The 19,658-nt window shown below is 37.6% G+C and overlaps 1 protein-coding gene across 4 annotated transcripts in view; it reads right to left on the bottom strand.

The window, feature by feature from the left end:
* Nucleotides 1–19,658, bottom strand: part of LOC102692698 (nck-associated protein 5) — a 150,133-nt gene that overhangs the window by 98,101 nt on the left and 32,374 nt on the right. For 3 of the 4 annotated variants that reach the window (XM_069196268.1, XM_015358337.2, XM_069196267.1), the window contains exon 3: nt 18,685–18,818. In XM_069196268.1, the coding sequence (XP_069052369.1) occupies nt 18,685–18,818 (134 nt within the window). Of the gene's footprint in view, nt 1–3,879; nt 4,358–18,684; nt 18,819–19,658 lie in introns of those variants that run through there. The other variant, XM_015358338.2, reaches the window with a different exon arrangement.

Below are 19,658 nucleotides of genomic sequence, written 5' to 3'. Positions count from 1 at the left end.
GCAAAGCAATGAACACAGGAAAACCAAGAAGTTTGTTGCAAGTTGAGCCTCCTTTTGAAAACGTCATAAAATGCAGGGAGGCCGTCATGCATGTTAAGAAGGGATAGCATTACAAAGTTTCAAAACTGGGGACCAGTGGCTTTTTTTCATCTTAGCGGAACTCTGACCTTTCAATGAGATACACATGAAAGCAGAGCACTTGAAACAAACAGTTAATGAAGAGATGCCATGTGTTTCAAACTGGTGCCCTACACCCTTTCAGCTTTAATCCTCAGTAGGAAACCGCAGACTGATTGTGATATGTGCTGTTCTATTTGTTTCTTTCTGGAAGTGTAAACTAAAATCTCGAATATCTCCTGACTCTAACCCATTGCTATGAAGTAAAATATGATATTCCACTTAATAAGCTTTTACATTTTTAAATATTAAAAAGCTATTAAATACTCCATCTCAATATATCTGTCCATGTTGCTACAAATCACAATCTGACTTGTTGCTGTTAGAAACGAGCAATGCATTATGAGAGATTTAGAAACAGAAGTTCAACACATGGCTGAACCAGGACTCTAGGCTGAAGTTTCCCAATTAGTCATAAGTTTATTCTTGGCATCAAACAACCACTGAAATGCCAAAGTGCTGTGGTATTTGTGACAATCTAGGTGGAAAATAAAGACATAGTTCTGTCACATTACATAATCCTGCCTCTCTACAGCCTTATTTCATGATTGCTATAACAGGAAGACCTCTGAGGCAAAAGATGTCAAACATGGTTAGTTCCAAAAAGAAAACCTATTTCAGCACAAAACGTCTTGAGCTCTGCTATGTTGTTCTCTAACCTTTGTACCATGGCACATACTCTACGACTGTCAAAGTGCTGCCTTCCTTTTTCTTTCAAAGTTGTCCTTCAGCTTCACTCTTTGAGTAACTTCTAACTAGATGGTGTATGAAGAGGAAACCCAATGTTAAGACAGCTCAACAGAAGCATTTAACGCAAATGTAAAACTGAACCCTATTATTCTTTGCCACGAGCACAGCGGCAACACATCGATGAGCCCCTGGAGGGTGAAAAATGTGTCTGTGGCGGATGTCTTGAGCCCAAAAGACTCCACTGTGGAAGTCCAAAGCCCAAATCCGCAGAGTGCAGCTAATTTGGTCTCTGAGAAGAAGAGGCGATGTATCAAGAGCCAAATACATTTCAACTGTATTGGAATACAAATGTTACAGTAAGAAATTAAGCAGTTATTTGAAAAAAAAACTCAAAACCACTTTAAAGCTAGTTAAAGAACTGCTTGAGTCCTAGATTAGGTTAAAGATTTAAGTTTAAGATTAGGAGTCTAAGAGTCTAAGATTAAGAGGCAGCATCTACATACACATACTGTACACACTTTAGTATAAAAATACATAAATCAAGGTAAGTACAAATATACAGCTGAGGTGAATCTATTAAATTTCATGATGTTATTTGCCGTTTCATTATCCAACAGCTGACAGCTCAGCGACAGCACACTAATGATCACATCAGGCAACCATGCCTATGATGTGAACATGGCTGCCCTACTTCCAGAGAAATCTGTAATCTGACCTCTTTTACAGCTCCTGTAAAGGCCCATAATAAGCCCTTTAAATCTTTTACGGAAGCATTTTTACCGTATCTGTAATTAAAGAATTTGCTGTAGTCCAAGATCGATTTTTAATTTTTTGCCATAGTTTCTAAAGTGGCGTATTTTAGTATTAGGTCAGTGATACCTAAGAGGTGTACTTTGAGTTGAACAGGATAGAGAGCAGAATGTGACTGTAAAATACAGTCCATTACACCCAGAAAAGAAATGAATAAACAACTCAGGCAAACATAGTTACATACCTGATACTACATAGTATGTGAAACCAAAGTTTTTTCTAGTAATTTAAACAAGAATGCATCAGTGGTTCAACATTCAGATATCTACAGGTATACAGGTATTGACTGAAAGCTATACCCATGTTTTACTATCTTTTTTAGTTCTTTCTCTTGTATAGCCATATATATTTCTACATTTACTGCCAAATTTACCTTGCTTATATATTGCTACCTGTTGGAAAAACTGTTTTTCTCCAAATTGTGTTTTACATCCTGGGGCCATGGCTGTACAGTAGTCGTAAACACAACAGTTTTATGTCAGCCAACACCACAACTCAATTATTTCATTATGCAATTATTTTAAAAATATTTCATAAATGCATTTATGAGTTTTTTGATTTTATAAAACACCATCCGGTATTTTAAATCTATTTTACTCTTCTGGATTTACAAAAACAAACCATGGCATTGAGAGTAAATTTCGCCAGATGACAAGCCAATCCACATCACTCTAAGCCCACCTCATATTTACAACTCATTGGAAAACCAGGAACAAAGATGGTTATCAATTGCTAAACTGCTGGGTCACCACATCACTGGGTTACTTTCCTTATCCAATGTGTGGTCAATAGTTCAGTCTGGACAATCAGCCATAAGGATATGGCAAAATATGTTAGGAACCATTTTAATCTTTTTACGATTTTGCCTCCATTTGATATGCGTTTTGAGACAGAAAATATTAAATTAGTTTTATAATGTTTATAGCTATTATGAGGGTATTAAATTAATTAATCTTTGCAAGATCTGAGGACTACAAATCTGTGATTCTGATGCATCTTAAGCAATGGAAGCAGGGAAGGAATTACAAATAAAGAAATGGATAACTAGCTATATATAGAATGGGAAAGTCTGCTATCCATTGAACTGCTCAGCTTTGGGGATTCTTACTTCCTTCTGTCTCTGATGACTAAAGCAGTGGGACAGCTTAAAAGAATATTAAAGTAGGATCTGCTCCTAGAAAAATACCAGATGTAAAGGTACTGATGAGAACATTGCTTCTTCTGATTATTTCAAGTGGTCAAACACATCAGTTCTCTTTAACCAGATGTACTAAGAACTCCAGCTGCACTGATTGGAAACCTCTTAAATCCCAGCGTAAAGCACTTCTGGGTAACAGTAAGAATAAATTCCATAATACTGCTGAAAAGGCACTGGTCTCCAAATAATCATGGGACACAATCACAATCATGGGACAGTTTTATTGACTTATTTTATGATTTGCTAGTTTCAGAGCTGTGGAATGCACATTCACGATTAGGAATGGAACTAATTATGGGCACTTGGGTAGTATTGTGTAGAACGATGTGTTTCAGGAAGTTTAAATTCATTTTGAAAGATAAATTAGTGTTATTTTTAGTTTTGCATCTCATCAATAAGAACTTACAGTGACCTTAGGAAAAAAAAGAACTGTTCATATTTCTTAATTGTATAAAGCAACATCAAACAGCTTTGATATAACTTAGTGTATATGTTGTAATTAACTTCCTTTCCAGTTAATTTTTTAGCCTGAGCAATTGAGTGCTAGTGGAAAATAAATTAGACCCATTTCATATATGAAATGTCAGTTAAATTTACTTTTTTTTTTCCTTGTTGACATTTAATCAAAAATGTATAAAAGCCGTTGCACTGCATTTTAGATTTCTACATTCGGTACAATTAGAAAAACTATTAAAAACTGTTAACTGTACTGTTATGATAAAATAGTCAAATCTGTTCACAGCATCTCAGCCAAACCCAGTCTTCACTTTGGTCATTCCTAATATTTATTTTAACGATTTATTCATTTTATCCACCTTGGCAGAAAACTGTACAATAGATGAGTAGATGAATCATTCATAGAGTTCTAACTCACCAATGTACAGTACTTCATTATTTATTTAACAGTTCTGCGTGATGAATGAAGACTGGCAAGAGCCTATCTACACAGAAGCTCAAAGGGATCAGTGGGAGAAGTTAAGTGGGTTAGGTAAAAGGTGCAGTACCTGAACGCCGCTTTTACCCTCAGCTGCAGCCCAAAGTCTGGCTCCTCCATGAAGGACAGCACAGGGCCTCTCCTTCTCCTGCCTGGCGCCTGCCGGGACATTGTCATTCCTGGCTGCCGTCTCCGACTGGGACAAACGCTCCCTACAGAGGGCTGGCTCACGGACTGAGCAGCCTCTGAAGCTGCTTTAAGGCAGGGCTAGCCTGGCCCCACACTGTGCAGCACAGGAACTCTTCCACATGGTGCCTTCATGACTCATAAATCTCACATGTGCAGTACCGCACTGCACGGGTTAAACAGCGGCCGGCTTAGGGCTGCTGCTGGCTCGTTTACTCTCAGAATGTCCAGAAAGCAGCACCTCTCCTTCCCCGACTCCTTCTTCCTCCCCTCTTGTTCCCAGCTGCTAGAGTATGCAAGAACACTACTCAGCCCTTACAAACTAGGGTGAGTAGGCTACTATCAACCACGCACTTGCCTGCTTCTGACCTACATCGCCCGGGCAGAATCAATCTCCCTCTAATCCCAGAGTTTAATAACAAGACATGGTGAAACCCGGAGCCCTGCCCAGAGCAAGGGAGCTGGTCAAGCCACTCACGAGGGTCTCCTCCCATTTATAACTCTGCTGGAGCTGCCAAGTCTGCTCCCTCTGTAAAGGAACACTAACTTTGTATTTCCCTCAGCACTTGTGTGCCTGCGTAATAAATGGAAAAGCAACACGAAAGCAAACCAGAAACCACATGGCAAATGACAGGAGTATTGTGGTGCACTTTATACTTCATGGACAACAGCTGGCGTAACGATGACCCGGGATTTAAAGGAGACCTTGCGACTACAAATGACAGATTCCGTTGATGTTGAACCAAAATGTTATTCTTTGCTAAAAGCAAAGGCTTTTTTTTCTGCCCGTTTCCTCCTCCCCACCCCCATCCTTTCTCTAAACCAAGCTGTGTGAACTCCTGGTGTTTGTCTTTTACCACTCGTAGACCTTCCGATGTTATTTAATGCAGAGCAGGCAGCAGACAGGGCATCTCAAAGTAGGGGAAAATACTGCTCTGCTGAGTCTTAATTTAAAGGAATAAAGCTCTTCTAAGTGGCAGTATCTTCAGTTAATTAGAAAGAATCTAGGAGCCTAATTGGCAATTAAGCAAAGGATGTCTAGAATTTTTAAGTAAAACAGTAACGATGCCGGTCTTTTATAAATGTCTCTTCGGCTCTGAGGCTCAGCTTTTTTTATTTGTGTGTGTGTCATGAGAATGCAACTGAAGACCTGGAAAGTGTTATGTATGAAAAAGGTTTTATCATTCTGAAAATTAAGTTAATCATACGGATTTGGAAATACCTTGTTCAACCAGGAAAACTATTATAATTATATTTACATCTTTGTTTTAAATGCAAAGGGCAATATCAGATTAGTCCACGGAGACACAGCATTCCAATCAATACATCAGTGGTGCAGGGGCTCCGCATTCCAGCAGTGCTGGTGCCAGTTAATAGCCCAGATGCTAAGGACTAGGGAAGAGAAATAGACGGTTGATCATGTAACTCTAGAGACTGGCAGCTGGCCTGACTGTTCAGCATGAGTGTGCTGTGAGACTGAAAAAAACCCTGGCTTGCTGGACCTCAAGGGCTTTAGGTGTCCTCATCTGAGTTACTGAGAAACTTAGTTTCTGTAATTTAACTAATTAATTGATTTCTTGGCTGTGTTTTTGATATGTTTCTAAAAGTGAAGGAGTTCAGAATAAGTGCAATGATTGAGGATTTCCAAGGATGGATTCTGTCTAACGCAATTTTACGTTATTAATGTAACTGTAATTTGATCTTAGATGTTGCTTTAAACCCTTGATTTTTTAGACATCTCATAATGTAGATTTCAGGTAAAAAATACTATTAGACTTTCCAATTAAACTAACTACACTGCAATTTCCCTCACAGGATCAATAAAGTATCTAATACCAACAATGTGTTTGGCTCTATCATCACTGTTAAGATTTACGTCTTAAACTGGATAAACAAGTTGTTTTTACCTTTATTATATTGTGTAAATTACTGTAGTTTCAAAAGTAATAGATCAAATTGAATATAAGAATGGATTTCAGGCTACTGTACATAAAATGTATTTTCTGAAATAAAGTAGATATAGATGTACTGTACAATACTACAATACTTTGTCTTCATAATTGTGAATACATTGTTATTTCTTTCAAGATTAAGTAGACTTTGAAATTTTGTATTGTTCCACTCTTTTTGCTCTCTGTTTTTGCTTTGTGTATGAAAACGTCTTGTGAAATTATAACCATTTTATGTTGAACAGTTGGCAGTTAATCTCCATAGATCTTTTCTTTGACTATAAGAGGAAAAGAATAATGACAAGGAACAGAAGAAAATGGGTCAAATTGATTGGTAGATGTGACAGATTAGTGACTACTACTTCACAACTGGCAGCTCCTGTACAGTATAGTTTACCTGGAGCATTGATTAGGCTTTTAAATATTCTGATCAATATAAATGAAAAATACTAAATGATAAGCTTGGTTGATTTTCGTCCACACTAAACTGTAACAATAACAGAAACACAAGTGGAGACTGAAGCTCATAACATACAGTACACATTGTAATTGTAATTTCTGATTGTGACAAAGATGTCTAAGACATCTGCACAGCACTGTTTGCTTGAAGTGGTGATCTTTTTAAATTTATTGCATGGATATAAGAAGAGGTCAGCAAAAGATGGAAAAAGAAAAGCAGATTTAAATATCAAAATGCTTCATGATAGAAAACACATTACATCTTTCCTGAATACTGAAGAACACTCATTCCTTCACAGAGCTTGTGATCCACTCTTCCAGTTGTTACATTGATCTGAATGTCAAACACAGAATTCAAAGCATACTAACCAGACAATGATGAAGGCAATATGAAGAGTGCATATGCTTTTGTAACACACAGCAATGTGCGCTGCATGTGTTCTGTAATTATTATTAGTTTCAAACACTCCGTACAAACAAATACGACGTGCTCTCGTATCGGTCTACATACATACGGCAAAAGATGAACTCCATCACATGGCCACGACATCTAAAACACGGTAACCTTATTATCTGTGGGCCTCTAAGCTTTTAATTAAACTGACCACACAAATGTACCATCTGTCCAGAACATGGAGGCGTCAGATAATTAGAATCTCGCTAAAGTGTGCTAAATCCAGTAACAGGTACATCTGGCAAGGAGAGGGCTATGCATTATTTAACAACAATAATAATAACAACAATAACAATAACAATAACAATAACAATAACAATAACAATAACAATAACAATAACAATAATAATAATAATAATAATAATAATAATAATAATCAGTACTTCACAGAGAGGAGGGGAAACACTCCCTCCTCCAACATTGATGGGTAGCACCCACTTCAGTCCACTATTCAGCAGACGTGGAGGAGAAGTGAGACTTTGCTTCACCAGCTGAATTGAAGCAGTTGAACTGTGTTCAAAACTTGAATGGGCTCAACTAATCTTAAAAAGCTCACCGTGCCACAGTCTCCTATAGCTTAGGACACTTTCTGCTGTCTGCTTGTTCAACTCATATTCTAAAAAGGTTTACACACATGACTTATTTGTTTTATATATTTATTTGTTTTTCTCAGTGCTAAATGTTATCTGAAGAAATAAAATCACACTGCAGCCAACATACTGAAACAAATGGTAAAATAAAAATTCCTTAAACAATAATAAAAAGTTAAGAACAGCTGCACTGAAAGTGTAGATATGCACTGTAAAATAAAACAAAGTTAAATAACAATTTTAAACTAATAAGATATTGCCTATTGGGTGTTTTTCTTTAAAAAATATTTTATAAAGTGTTTAATGTCCCTAACCCTACAGCATTTATGCTAAACAAGAAAATTTGAAAAGATTTCTTATCTAAACAGTACCTATATTCAGCATAATATGTGAAGTAAGAACATTGGAATACATACCCTGCAGCAAATGTGTTACATAAAATATCAAAGGACAATTATCTTTGCATTTCTGTTTTTTTGAAGCAACTGGAAAGAAGATGTGGCTATGAGCACTCTGCCAATAATGTCTTCCACATGGTCAGTGGCCTCATAGAAATTTCTAGCCTGCGGCTCACTTTGTTTTGTCAGGATCTCTGAATCTGGAGGAGTCCCTGAGTGCTGAAGAGGTTGACAGTAATGCAACGGTTCCATATGCATACGCTGATTATGCTAATTACTGCTTGCCACCTTCCAACAGAGCAATAGATATCTGTAGTGCCCTTGACTGAGCTGATTTTACAGAGTATGAAACTCTCCAGTGTGATCTTTGCTTAGTCTGATACTTAACAGCTTTCAAAGATAATTAGCTTGAAAAAGTAACTGCTGTGTGTACTGTACGTACGTCTGAGAGAGACATAGAATAATACTCTATGTGTGCATCAGGAAACATCAGAGGTTAGTAAAGGAGAGACCTACTGTAGTCATTCGAGACAGACAGTTTTGAATCACAGTTTGTAATGGGTATGATACAGTAATGAGTTAAACCATCTTCTTTGATACAGTTCTCAATAGCAGACTTCAGTATCATTAAATAAAGTATTAACATGCAATTGCTTAATACTGTATGATTACCCTGCACTACAATTTTAGATAAGAGCAGATTATTCTCTTTATCATTTATGCATTGCTTGTTTTGCATTAATAATAGCATGATTCTTAATTAATTAATATTGCAAATTTAAACTGTGACAGTACATCCGACCCAATAAACAACAAAAGCATGTAAACAAGCAATACAAAGTAACAATCTGATATCCAAGTTATGAAGCTGCTGTGAAATTGCTACTGATTTATGTAGCGCAAACAGAATCATGCTGGGAGAGGGACTGCCAAAGGACAGATTTCCACCCTGTTCAAACTGTATTTATCTTAGAAGACATGAGAAGGATTTTACTTATCTATCCATTTACAGGGTTCCTTCAAGATGTAATGGAACTCTGATATTTATTATTTTCTCTTTGCTCCTAAAGTGGAACTATTCATTTGTTACAATAAATATTTGGAATCGTAAGAAGATCACTTAATAACCAAGATTGACTAAACTGGCATAGAAATATTCCCTAGCCGCATTTAAGGATGGTCTGTAGAATAAAGCTAAAGCCTTCTTTCTTTTTTTATTTTGAAAGAGGATAGAAGCTTTCATTCCACCTGCATATCTATAAATTAAGTATAGGGGTGATGCCATAGGCATTCGTGCATCTCTGGAAATCATCAACATTCTGTGCACTGCTGAAACAACATATTGCAATGCCTCTGTTGTAATTATCTGATCGACCTGTATTATATAGGAAAACAAGTAAATGATCAAACCATTGAATTAAGTGGGGGGAGGGGGTGGTTAGGGGTTATCTAGCCAGTGTTCTGTTTCAACATGTGACTCCCAAATTGATAGATAACATTATATAATTGCTGCCCAACTGTTCTGTAGGTTGGAAACTAGTTTCTTGGATGTTGACTTCCTCATGATGTGCACGGTGGCCAAAAGCCAACAAAACAAATTTAGAAACATGTCTCTCCCTAGTTAAAGTGGCTACACTTGGATACACACATCCCAATCCTAAAATTGGGATGGCTTCATATGGTACAAATCTTAATCAACACCGCAGAATACGGCCTAAGGCCTTGAGATCTTTGGTATGAATCTGGGCTGAACCATTCATTGATGCGAGACAGAAGTTCTTGTGTCCTGGATATAAAATTGGCATTGCTGCCATTAAAGTGATTGGTATCTGTTCAAGAATTTATTGATGAGACAAGCTGAATATCATCTAATGATCTTTTACATTGGGTGCAGTACTAACAGCCACACATATGCATTGAAATTTGAAACATTGTTTTACTGAAATTACAACCTGGCCTTAATGAAAACCATATTCCTATTTGAGATTTTTACAGCATGGAGGCATGGCTCTCACTGATGCTGCCTCAAAAATCACTGATCCTGGGCTTGGTTCTACCACGGTTTTCGTGGCTGTTAGTCAGGTGCTCTCAGGTGGTTTTTTCTCACCTCACAATGATATTTTGCATCGATTGGCTGTTGTTGACCCTTGTGTTTGCTTGACCACCCTGTGACAGATGGTTTCCCAAACAAGGATGTAGTCTTGCTCTAGGCCCTGTACCTCTAGGATAGACTCTGGGATGCCATTACTATTTACCAGCAGACAGCTTTCAAGTAAAGTACAAATGTGTGGCTTTATGACCGTACTATATTTTGAGATGCAGAGATTTCTGAGATGCGGATACAGATGTTTAATGAAACCTTGAAATGTTGTCACTCGGGACGCTTAACAAGCAGACAGAAATAACTGAATGCATTCATGAAATATGTCAATAGCAATATGAAAAACATTTGTTAATGTTGCTTCCTGACTATCTCGAGTGCAACAGCTGCTGTTTTAATTAGTATCAGCTAAAACACTCCATAAAGATGAAAGCCCACATGTTGATCCGCTTTTCCAGTCCTTGCGAGTTGGACTGGATGTGTGACACAGTTGGTATTGCTTGGTGTAGAATGACCAGTAACTGCCAAACCTACTAAACCTTTAGTCCTATGCTGTGATATAACCCTGACAATTTACTGCAAGACAAATACCAGAAAAAAAAATCAGTATTAATAAAAAGAGGCTATGAAATATAACACAGGAAAAAAAGGAGACATGGAATTTAATGGTGGCTAGGAGATTGAAAGAAAACATTTCTTTTTATTTATGCTAAAGAAGGTATGGACAACTTTCACATTCTTTTTAATCATCCCTACAGCTGTTTGCCTCCCACTGGATCATCCACTGGCAGAGAGATGTCTTAACATATTGCCATCCTTCGGGCAAGCTCTGTCAGCAGCAGTAAACAGAATCTGAGGTTATATAATTGTACCTGGAATAAATTGTACCTGAGCGATTTTGCCCACTTCTCTGCACCTATAATGAGAATTTATTTATAATCATATTTCCTATGCCTTATCTCTGTTTACCTCATACTTTCCCAACCATGCCAATGAAACATTTGCACAGATTTGGTCAAGCTAGAATCTAAAATTACTGTGTTACACTTGTGCACTTACATTTCATTAAGCTGCAGTACGTTGAAAGCTATGCATGAAATCTTCAGGTTTTATTTCTTGGTGACCTTAATAAAAACACCATGACAACACTGAATGCATTTCAGTCCCACTATGAAACACGAGGGAAAAACAGATGGTTCAAGTCTCCGTAAATCAGGAGAAGATGGCTCACTACTGCTTTTAGCTTCAGCTCCAGAACAGAAGAGTTACACATTTTCTCTTTTTCCTGGAATTACGTTCCCATTTAACACTTCTTTTCTCAAGTGGTATGTTTCATTACATAAGCAACAGGTTTTGCTGTCTGTTACGAACAAGGATGGCTTTGCATTGACATCATTTGCTGGTAAAGTGTCCACCTATCTAGACTGAGGCATCCAATGCCCTGCCTCTTGGACAGATATGGGCAACCTCTTGAGTTTATATCAAAGAAGACTTTTGTCAAAACTGCCAAACACGGTCTGGGAATATTTTATGCCAAAACAAGGTGTGAATCTTCCTCCTCCAGATGCAATCGATGACACACTGGTCGTGAACGTGTGTGTGAAAATGAACCAGCTGGCATGACAGCTGGAGGCATGACATAACAGTCCACGGTGTTTTCTAGGTAGTGTTTAGATTTCCTAAAAACATGGGAATCAGTTCTTTTTAATGATTTGGGCTAAGATCAGTCACAAGAAAGGTTTTGTTGGCGGTTTACAGAATGGGCTCATCCCTCTTCTCACACCAGTATAACCATCTCGGACATCGATCGCAAGCTTTGACACATCAGAGATTAATACATGTAGCCAATGATGTGTGGTTCATTGTTGATGGCTGACTACAGCTGTTTGATTGTGCTTGGTGGTAATGGGTAGCAAAATGCTGGGGAAATAGGCTCTCAGATATACAGTATGATGCTCAAATAATTTCTAGTGGTCAGATATCAAATGCTTGTGATCTTGATTCTAACAAACTAAATTTCAGTCTTGATGTATGCACACTGAGGTCAGCTTTGTTTGTTTTGAGAGCTGTTTATAACTTCACAATAAGTATTTTGCTAAGGAGTAGTCAAACAGAGACAGATGCAATGTTGTCCAATAAGAAGTAATTGATTTTCTGATTTCTAAAGGCTCTGGACCAACAGTGGCAAAGTGGGCCAGTGTATAGTAGTTGAAATATAATTCTCAGTAGGATTCAGGAACCAAACACTTGAGCTCATGCTGATGTGAATAGGAGGGTCATGGAGGTGAAATGGAGATTAATCAGAATATCCATAACAAATCAAGGCATAACAGAAGAGCAATGGGCAGAAATACAGGTACATAAAACAGATTTTTTCAAAAATTAATCCTTTACACAGATCACAGAAGGGTTGATTTAGCATAAGAAAAAGAGATAAACAGTACAACACTTACACTGTGGTTAAAAAGATTAATGAAGCAAGAATACAGCCACTGATACACCGATTGGAAGGATATAAGGTGTATACTGTACTTAGGTACAGAATTTACAAAGAAGAAAATGATGGATTCCCATCACTTCAGCTGGTTTGATCCAGCCAGCTCTTGAAGCATAGATGGTAATCAGAAAAAAGAGGTGGCACTATTAGAAACATGGGCGGCTGCAGAGTAATATTTACTTCACAAAGAATCATAATGGGTGATGCATACCAGTATCACGCGTCAGTGACCCGCTGTGCAGCAGATCGGATTTGTCAGAGCCCCCCCGGTGGCTCAACAGGTCGAGGTGCTCATCTGAGCCTGGGCCATGCCACTAGCTGACTGCGTCGGGGAGTTTCTGAGCTGGGGTGCGCTCAAGGCCATGCCCTACCAAGGGGTGCTCCTCTCCTCCGTTTGCCACTAAACCTCTTGGCCTGTGCTGTCCGGGACATGTCCAACGACAGGAGGGTGAGGCAGAAGAGCGTGCCCACGCTTCCTCATCGGCCCCTTGTGCATTTGTGGGAGTTGAGGTGTCAAGACTAAAAAAAACCACACTGCTGGCTGTTCCAAACCGGTGGGTACAGATAACCAACTAGTCAGAAGTTTAAAAAAAATATTGGGGCATCATTTTTTTTTCCTGAAATTGTGGTTAAGAGGTATAAAACTGCTCAAGACGCTTGGTGGGCAGTGCACCAAGAGGGCAGTGCTTCTCAGGGAGTACCCCATTAGTTAAGAAGATCCAAAGATGAGGAATTATTGGATTCCAATCAAAATATTAAAGCCTAATTGGTCTTATTCAATACATGTTGATACACTCATCTCTCATTAAATCAGCACTTTTAATATCTGCTAAAATGAGCAATGGATATTGTATAATAACTATTTTTGTGAGATGAGGTAACGTCTGCCACACGTAGCTCATCTTAACTGTCTTAACACACATTGTAAGGTTTTAATACTAGCTATGCTGTAGAATAATATTTTTGAATAAAACTGCAATTTGTAAAAATTACATTGATTTTAACGTTTTATATAATATAATTTTGATTATCTGCACAGTATCAATATTTTATTTCTCCACACAACTGTTTCATAATACATTTTGTGTTGTTTTTATGAGTTTTTGTCTACAAGAAGAAATTTGGGAATGAGTTGGGCTCGTATAGCAAGAAACGAGTGAAAATCAATTTCCTTAGCAACAATGTATTTCTGCACCTTTCTGTTAAAATAGCACAGCGCCACAATCCAGGCAACTGCTTTTATTATTTTAACGAATGGCTGGGGTAACACCTTCCAACATGCAGTATGTATCACCAATCAGGTGATTACTGAACAATACAATAAGTGCAATAAGTGGCAAATGTTTACAATTTATGCAAATAATATCAGAAAGACAAAAACTCAAGAGATAAAAAATTCTGCAAGATTAGTTTAATATATTGTAGTTCTAGTGAGCTGAGATTGTTGGCTGTGTGACATTTAGTTACTGTACTGCGTCGTCTGCAGGCCTTCTGTTTATTGCTTTCCGGTGGCCCTCCATCCTTCACCATGCTTTGGATGCAGCACGGTCATTGCAGCAGGAACCACTGACTGCCGAACCGGTAACTACTCTTTCACACACAATTCTGCTGTGCCACATTCCTCATCACATCAAACACTGCGGTGTGAAAACGTAAGTGCTGCACTGATCATGTTTCAGCAACCTGAAATTTCCTCAATACAATCTGGCAAATACAATCCTCAGTGTGCATCCATTCTCATTTCACAGCAATAGCCCACTTCTATTTTTACGTCATTCTGGAATTGTACTTTGACTCCAGAAAGTACACCAGCACTCAGGAAATCTGTGCTTGTGAGGTTGCACATATAAACAAGATGCGTTAATGCATAAGAAGCACACTCAATTTTAAGCATTTTGCAGCAATGATCAGTAATTTTGTTATAGCTGTGCTCTACCCAATGTTACAGCAAAACCAGCATCACTTTAATCTCTTAATTATTCAATAAAATAATGACATGTTAAAAAGGAGTCATTCAAGGTTTTATTCCTCTTGAGTCAAAATTACATACTGACCTTCATGTACTGTATCTAGATCTTAACCCTATCAAACACATGGGAAGTGTCAATCACTACCAAATTGCATTAATGTGGCAGTTGCTTAAATCAAGGACCATCTCTGTGGTCTGTGTAGAAGATACTTCTGTGGGTCTTTAACACACCTTTCCCATGCATGTTCAACCTAACAGTGAACTGTAGGAATACCTGAATTCTTTAATGAGCTATTGGCCTGAAACCATGCAGCACAAAACCTTATAAATAAATGAAAATATACCACAACCAAAACATACTGTATAAAACCTATTCCATTCTAACATTAACCACAAACAAGAATGTGTGTTTTTAATTATCGTAGAATATATGAAATATAAATAAACAGCATATACGAAAACCGTTAACCTTTTCTCACAAATTTAGCACAATGGTTATTTACAGTATGTATATTTCTTTAAAAAATAAAAAAGCCATAGCAAAAGATTAATTTAAATACATTCCTGTAAATAATTCCACTTACAAAACCTCATAAAATTTACTCTTTCCTCATACTGTATATATTAGTTTATGAAAAGCTCTTCAGTCAAGATTTTCACCCAGACAGGATTCCATTTAAATCCATTCAAACAATATTCTAAAAACATTTTTCTTCAGACTTCAATTGATATCTGGTTCCTTATGTCATATAGTGTACTTCTAATGCTAGTGCCACAGAACCATGGCTTCAAAAGCAGAAGAGGACTGGAATCAAATGCAATGCAGCCTCACATGCAATCCAGACTTCTTTTTTGGTGCTGTAACTCAGGTACTACAAGAGCCAGGCATCTGGAAAACATCTTGACTTTGTGTTTTGAAAACACTTCAAAGAAAACAACAAAAAGACAGTTCTGAAGCAGCACCAAAATATAAATAAACAAAAACAAAATGTAAATAAATCAGCATATACCATGTACATCTCTCATTGTGCCAGACAAAATTATGGTGATGCTTGGACGTTTTACTGGAATAGATCTAAAAAAGGAACAGCTTAGATGCGATTCAACATCTAACCAGTTGAGTTATATGTAAATGTATTGACCTTTTCAAAGATCAATATGAAGCTTTGACTAGTAATATAGCAGTACTGCTTAATACTGGAAATGCTCCTTCTCAAATAAATAGGCCCACCTCCACCGGTGGCAGGCATCATTGCACATAACCTAGACATTTTGTCGCAAAACATCAGCATGTGCAGTATTTGCACATTCCTGCTGCAGTCTCTTTAACCATAACATTTACCAGGCAACTGGACCAAATTTAATTTTAATTAATTTTAAAACTGTATTTTTGTCCTATAATGTCAGTTAGGGTCTGTTTTGCAAATTCCATAAAGGTCTTACAAAGCTTTCTAATGTAGATTGACATGATTTCTGTAAAGGCTGTGCATAATATCTGCACTGTGTGCATCAGTAGAAACCTCCACATTACTATCTCAATGTTTTATTGTGGGCTGTACACAACATCCTGACACCATCTACTATTTTTCTCCTTCTATATTCTTTCTCTAAAAGCTAAAAAAGCTTAAATGTGTTTTCATCTTCCCACATACACAAATCCATATCTGAAAGCACAAGGTTATTTATGGTCTAAATGCAATTTATATTTTTAATAAAATTTGTTTTACATTATCTGTAGATTCACGAAGAAATTGGGACTGACACATACATTACCCAGATGCCATTTGACTTCTTTGCAAGTCATTACAACCTCAAGTAACACAATAAATATTAAGAGTTTTTAAAAAGGTCTTCACAAATTGAAAGTGTGGCAATCTCAGCTTCTTAAGGATTTATATTAAAAGCTTTTTCTGACCAAGTGCATCAGTGCATTTCCATAAATGCTATACTTCAGGCACTGTCTTGAATTGCCATACACTAATTATGAATCCAATTCCACCCAAGGAAGATGATTAGCTTACACTCAAGCTGACTGGCAAGATATTCCACCTAATGTCACACTTCAGTAGACATGCTGCTGAAAAGCATTCCTCGTTTAACTCACCCAAAGTGGAAAGCTGACTTTGCTTTTTTTAATGATACAACTAAATTCCTTTACTTTCTAAAAGACATCAGGTCATACACTCTGTATAAAAGTGTGCACGCTTATATTATATTACAGCCAAATGCAATCCTATCCAGAAAAAAACATCAAATAATGGAAAAAGAAGCCATTCCAGAAAATACCTTGTACACTTTACAGAGTTGATATCAATTAGAGAAAGATGCACTTGAAAGAAATGCTTGGGTGTCTCTCAGCACATAAATTATTCTGTTTTGCCTGCAGCAGACATAAAATTGCTTGCTTTGTTCCTTGACAACTGACATAATTTTTAAATGGCCAACATCATACTTGTAAAAAAAGTAACACCCGTTATTTAGCAACATAGTGATGTATTAGGCTTTAATCCCATGAGGTCTAAACCCCCTACAGGTGTGCTCAAAGAAGACTCCCTTTTGTCTGCACTAAATAATGTAGGGTTTGTAATCCAGCAGCTCAGAACTGCACTCAAACAGAAAACATAATTTAATGAGGATCACAACACATCTCATTTATCGGACCCCTACAGGAGCATGATGGATAATTTCCTACCTGTCTAAATGACAAGGAACCTGAAAAAGCCCCAGGCTGTTTCCTGGTAACATCTGCAAAAATCAGCCAAAAAATTGGCCTTGTCTTTCTTTCAAAAGAAAGAAATATTTCAGAGGTAAAACAAATTTTGAAACTTCATCACCATCGGTCACTGACGACCACTGACAACCCAGATTGTGTGATAGAATTAGACAGACTGGAAGGGTCCAGGTGAGATATAAAACGTTTGAGAACAAATTAAGAAGCTCAATATGTTTTCATTTAAATAACAGTGTTTTCAGCTCTCTGCCTAAATACACACTGAGGCATGCTGTATTCTTGGAGACAGCATGGGCCACAGAGTAAAAGGAGGTACAACCAACAAACTGCTGATGCACTCTAGATGAGACATGTTTTACTACTTCAGCACAGAAACAAGAAGGACAAATTGTGCTTACGGCAGATACAAAATAACCTCAGGATGCCTTTCATTCTTATATTGGAATCTGGTTCTCTGAGTGGCTATGGTTCTAGCCCTAAGGCAACCAATGCGAACTTTGGTAATGAAATGTTAGATAAAAATTCTGTGACGTGCTGAAATAAAATGTCCCAAGCTTCAACAATGCTCAAACATAACTCTCCAGTCTGTATCAATCAAAATATCTCCCTTTTTCATCAGCATAGCAATGAAGTAGAAACCTGTCTAGGAGGTTTGGTAACTCACACAGAATGTTTAAGAACAGTTTATGGCTTCTCTTCAATTTAATATTCAATGGCATCACAGAAATGAATAATATATCATTTAATAAATATGAACTCCTTTGGTTGGTATATACTGTATATGTTTTATGAACCTAAATTCCAGGACTGGTAAGATAAGAGTCTGCTCCCATACACCATACTGTACATCTGATAGAAAAGCAAAGACAGAGAGTGTTTTGTTGCCTTGTTATATACTTAATTACAATGAGATGACAAATAAATAATTACATCCACCCATTTTCTAGCCACCTCGGGAGAGTCGGAGCCTATCCCTGCAAGCAATGTGTGGAGGACAGGATACACCTTAAACGGGACGCTGGCACAGAACACAGACACACACTCACAGCGGGGGCAGCTTTCCCAGAAACCAATTTACCGGCCAGCCTGTCTGTGGACTGTGGGAGGAAGCCAGAGCACCCAAAGGAAACCCATGGAAACACAGGGAGAACATGCAAACTCCACATAGACAGTACCCCAGGAACTGAACCCAGGGCACCAACAGTACAAGGCAATAATGCTAAATAATGTGACACTGGGCCACCCACTAAAATAATGACAACTGCAAAATGTAAGTCTCAGTGTTTCATTAGGTGATGACCTTGGAAACCTTCAGAGACGAGTGAAACTCTTAATTTCTCAGTGGAAGAGCAGAGAGAGTCCCCTTCCAAGTAAAACCTTCCGCAATACCTCTGTTCCTCAATAATTAATTCTTAAATATTAATTAAGAATTCATAATTAATGCAGATTAATTCTGGAATCAAATAGGAATATTCTCGCTCGCCTGGGGGAGGTTTATTTCAAAATGGTGTGGAACCCCCCGAACAGTAGAAAAGTGGTACCTGGAGAACTGCTGTTGCATTGAAACCATCTGAGCTCTGCTGAGCTCGGACTCCACAATCACCTCCTGCAGTCTCTTCTCACTCTCGAGTCTCAGGCGTCTCTCTTCCTCCAATTCATGTATCAGCTTCTCACGCTGGAAGTCACAGACAACAATGCATCAATTAATTCATCAGAGTAGTAACATCTGAAACCTGGCCGTTAGTTACACCGATGTCCTGGGGACAAGAGGAACAGCAAAAAAAAAGTTATTTTCTTTAATCTGTCTAGGTAACATCAAATTTAGGCTGACCATGCTTTTGTGATCTTTTAATGGAATTAACTCTCATGCTGTTCTATGAAAAAAAAAACACTGCTGGGAATCCTTCTGATCAGCTCTGATCTTGACTTTACAAGTTTCACTTGAAAGCATGCATCTTCTGCTGGTGGTCTGACCTCTAGTGACTTGCTAGATAGATGGATGAACCCTGATTCAAAAAGAAATAAAAAAGTTTTCTCTATCGACATATAATAGCTCATTCAAAACTTTTTAACTTTTCTGAAATTTGGAATTCAGCAAAGATTTCAGTTCCAGGAAACATGTTTCCAGATATTACAAAGCAGAAATGAAATAACTTTTATAAGGTGGAATCTGGTTCATACTGTATATGGCTCTTTTTATTCTGACTATTATTAAATATTCTGTACAAAGAAAACACAGATGTCTGCAGCTAAAAACATAAAAAAATAAACATAATTAAAGCTCACTAGAACACTCTCATAATCAGTGTATTGCTTTGGCAAAATCCTTGGAATTAAATGTGAACCTACAGTATTTGTGACAAAATGATTTTGCTAATCTTCTTTACGAAAGGTTTAGCAATGCAACTATTTTTCACAGTAGAGGGGGTCTTGTCATGTAAGCCTTAAGCCTATTTAGAAGAGCTTTTGCTAAATAAGGGGAAAGATATTTGGCACAGGAATGAATACTTACTGT

The sequence above is a fragment of the Lepisosteus oculatus genome, chromosome 12 (genome assembly GCF_040954835.1).
Source record: "Lepisosteus oculatus isolate fLepOcu1 chromosome 12, fLepOcu1.hap2, whole genome shotgun sequence".
In the NCBI taxonomy this organism is placed as follows: Eukaryota; Metazoa; Chordata; class Actinopteri; order Semionotiformes; family Lepisosteidae; genus Lepisosteus; species Lepisosteus oculatus.
Note: the sequence above shows the minus strand (reverse complement) of the source record. Positions and strands in the feature narration are given on the sequence as shown.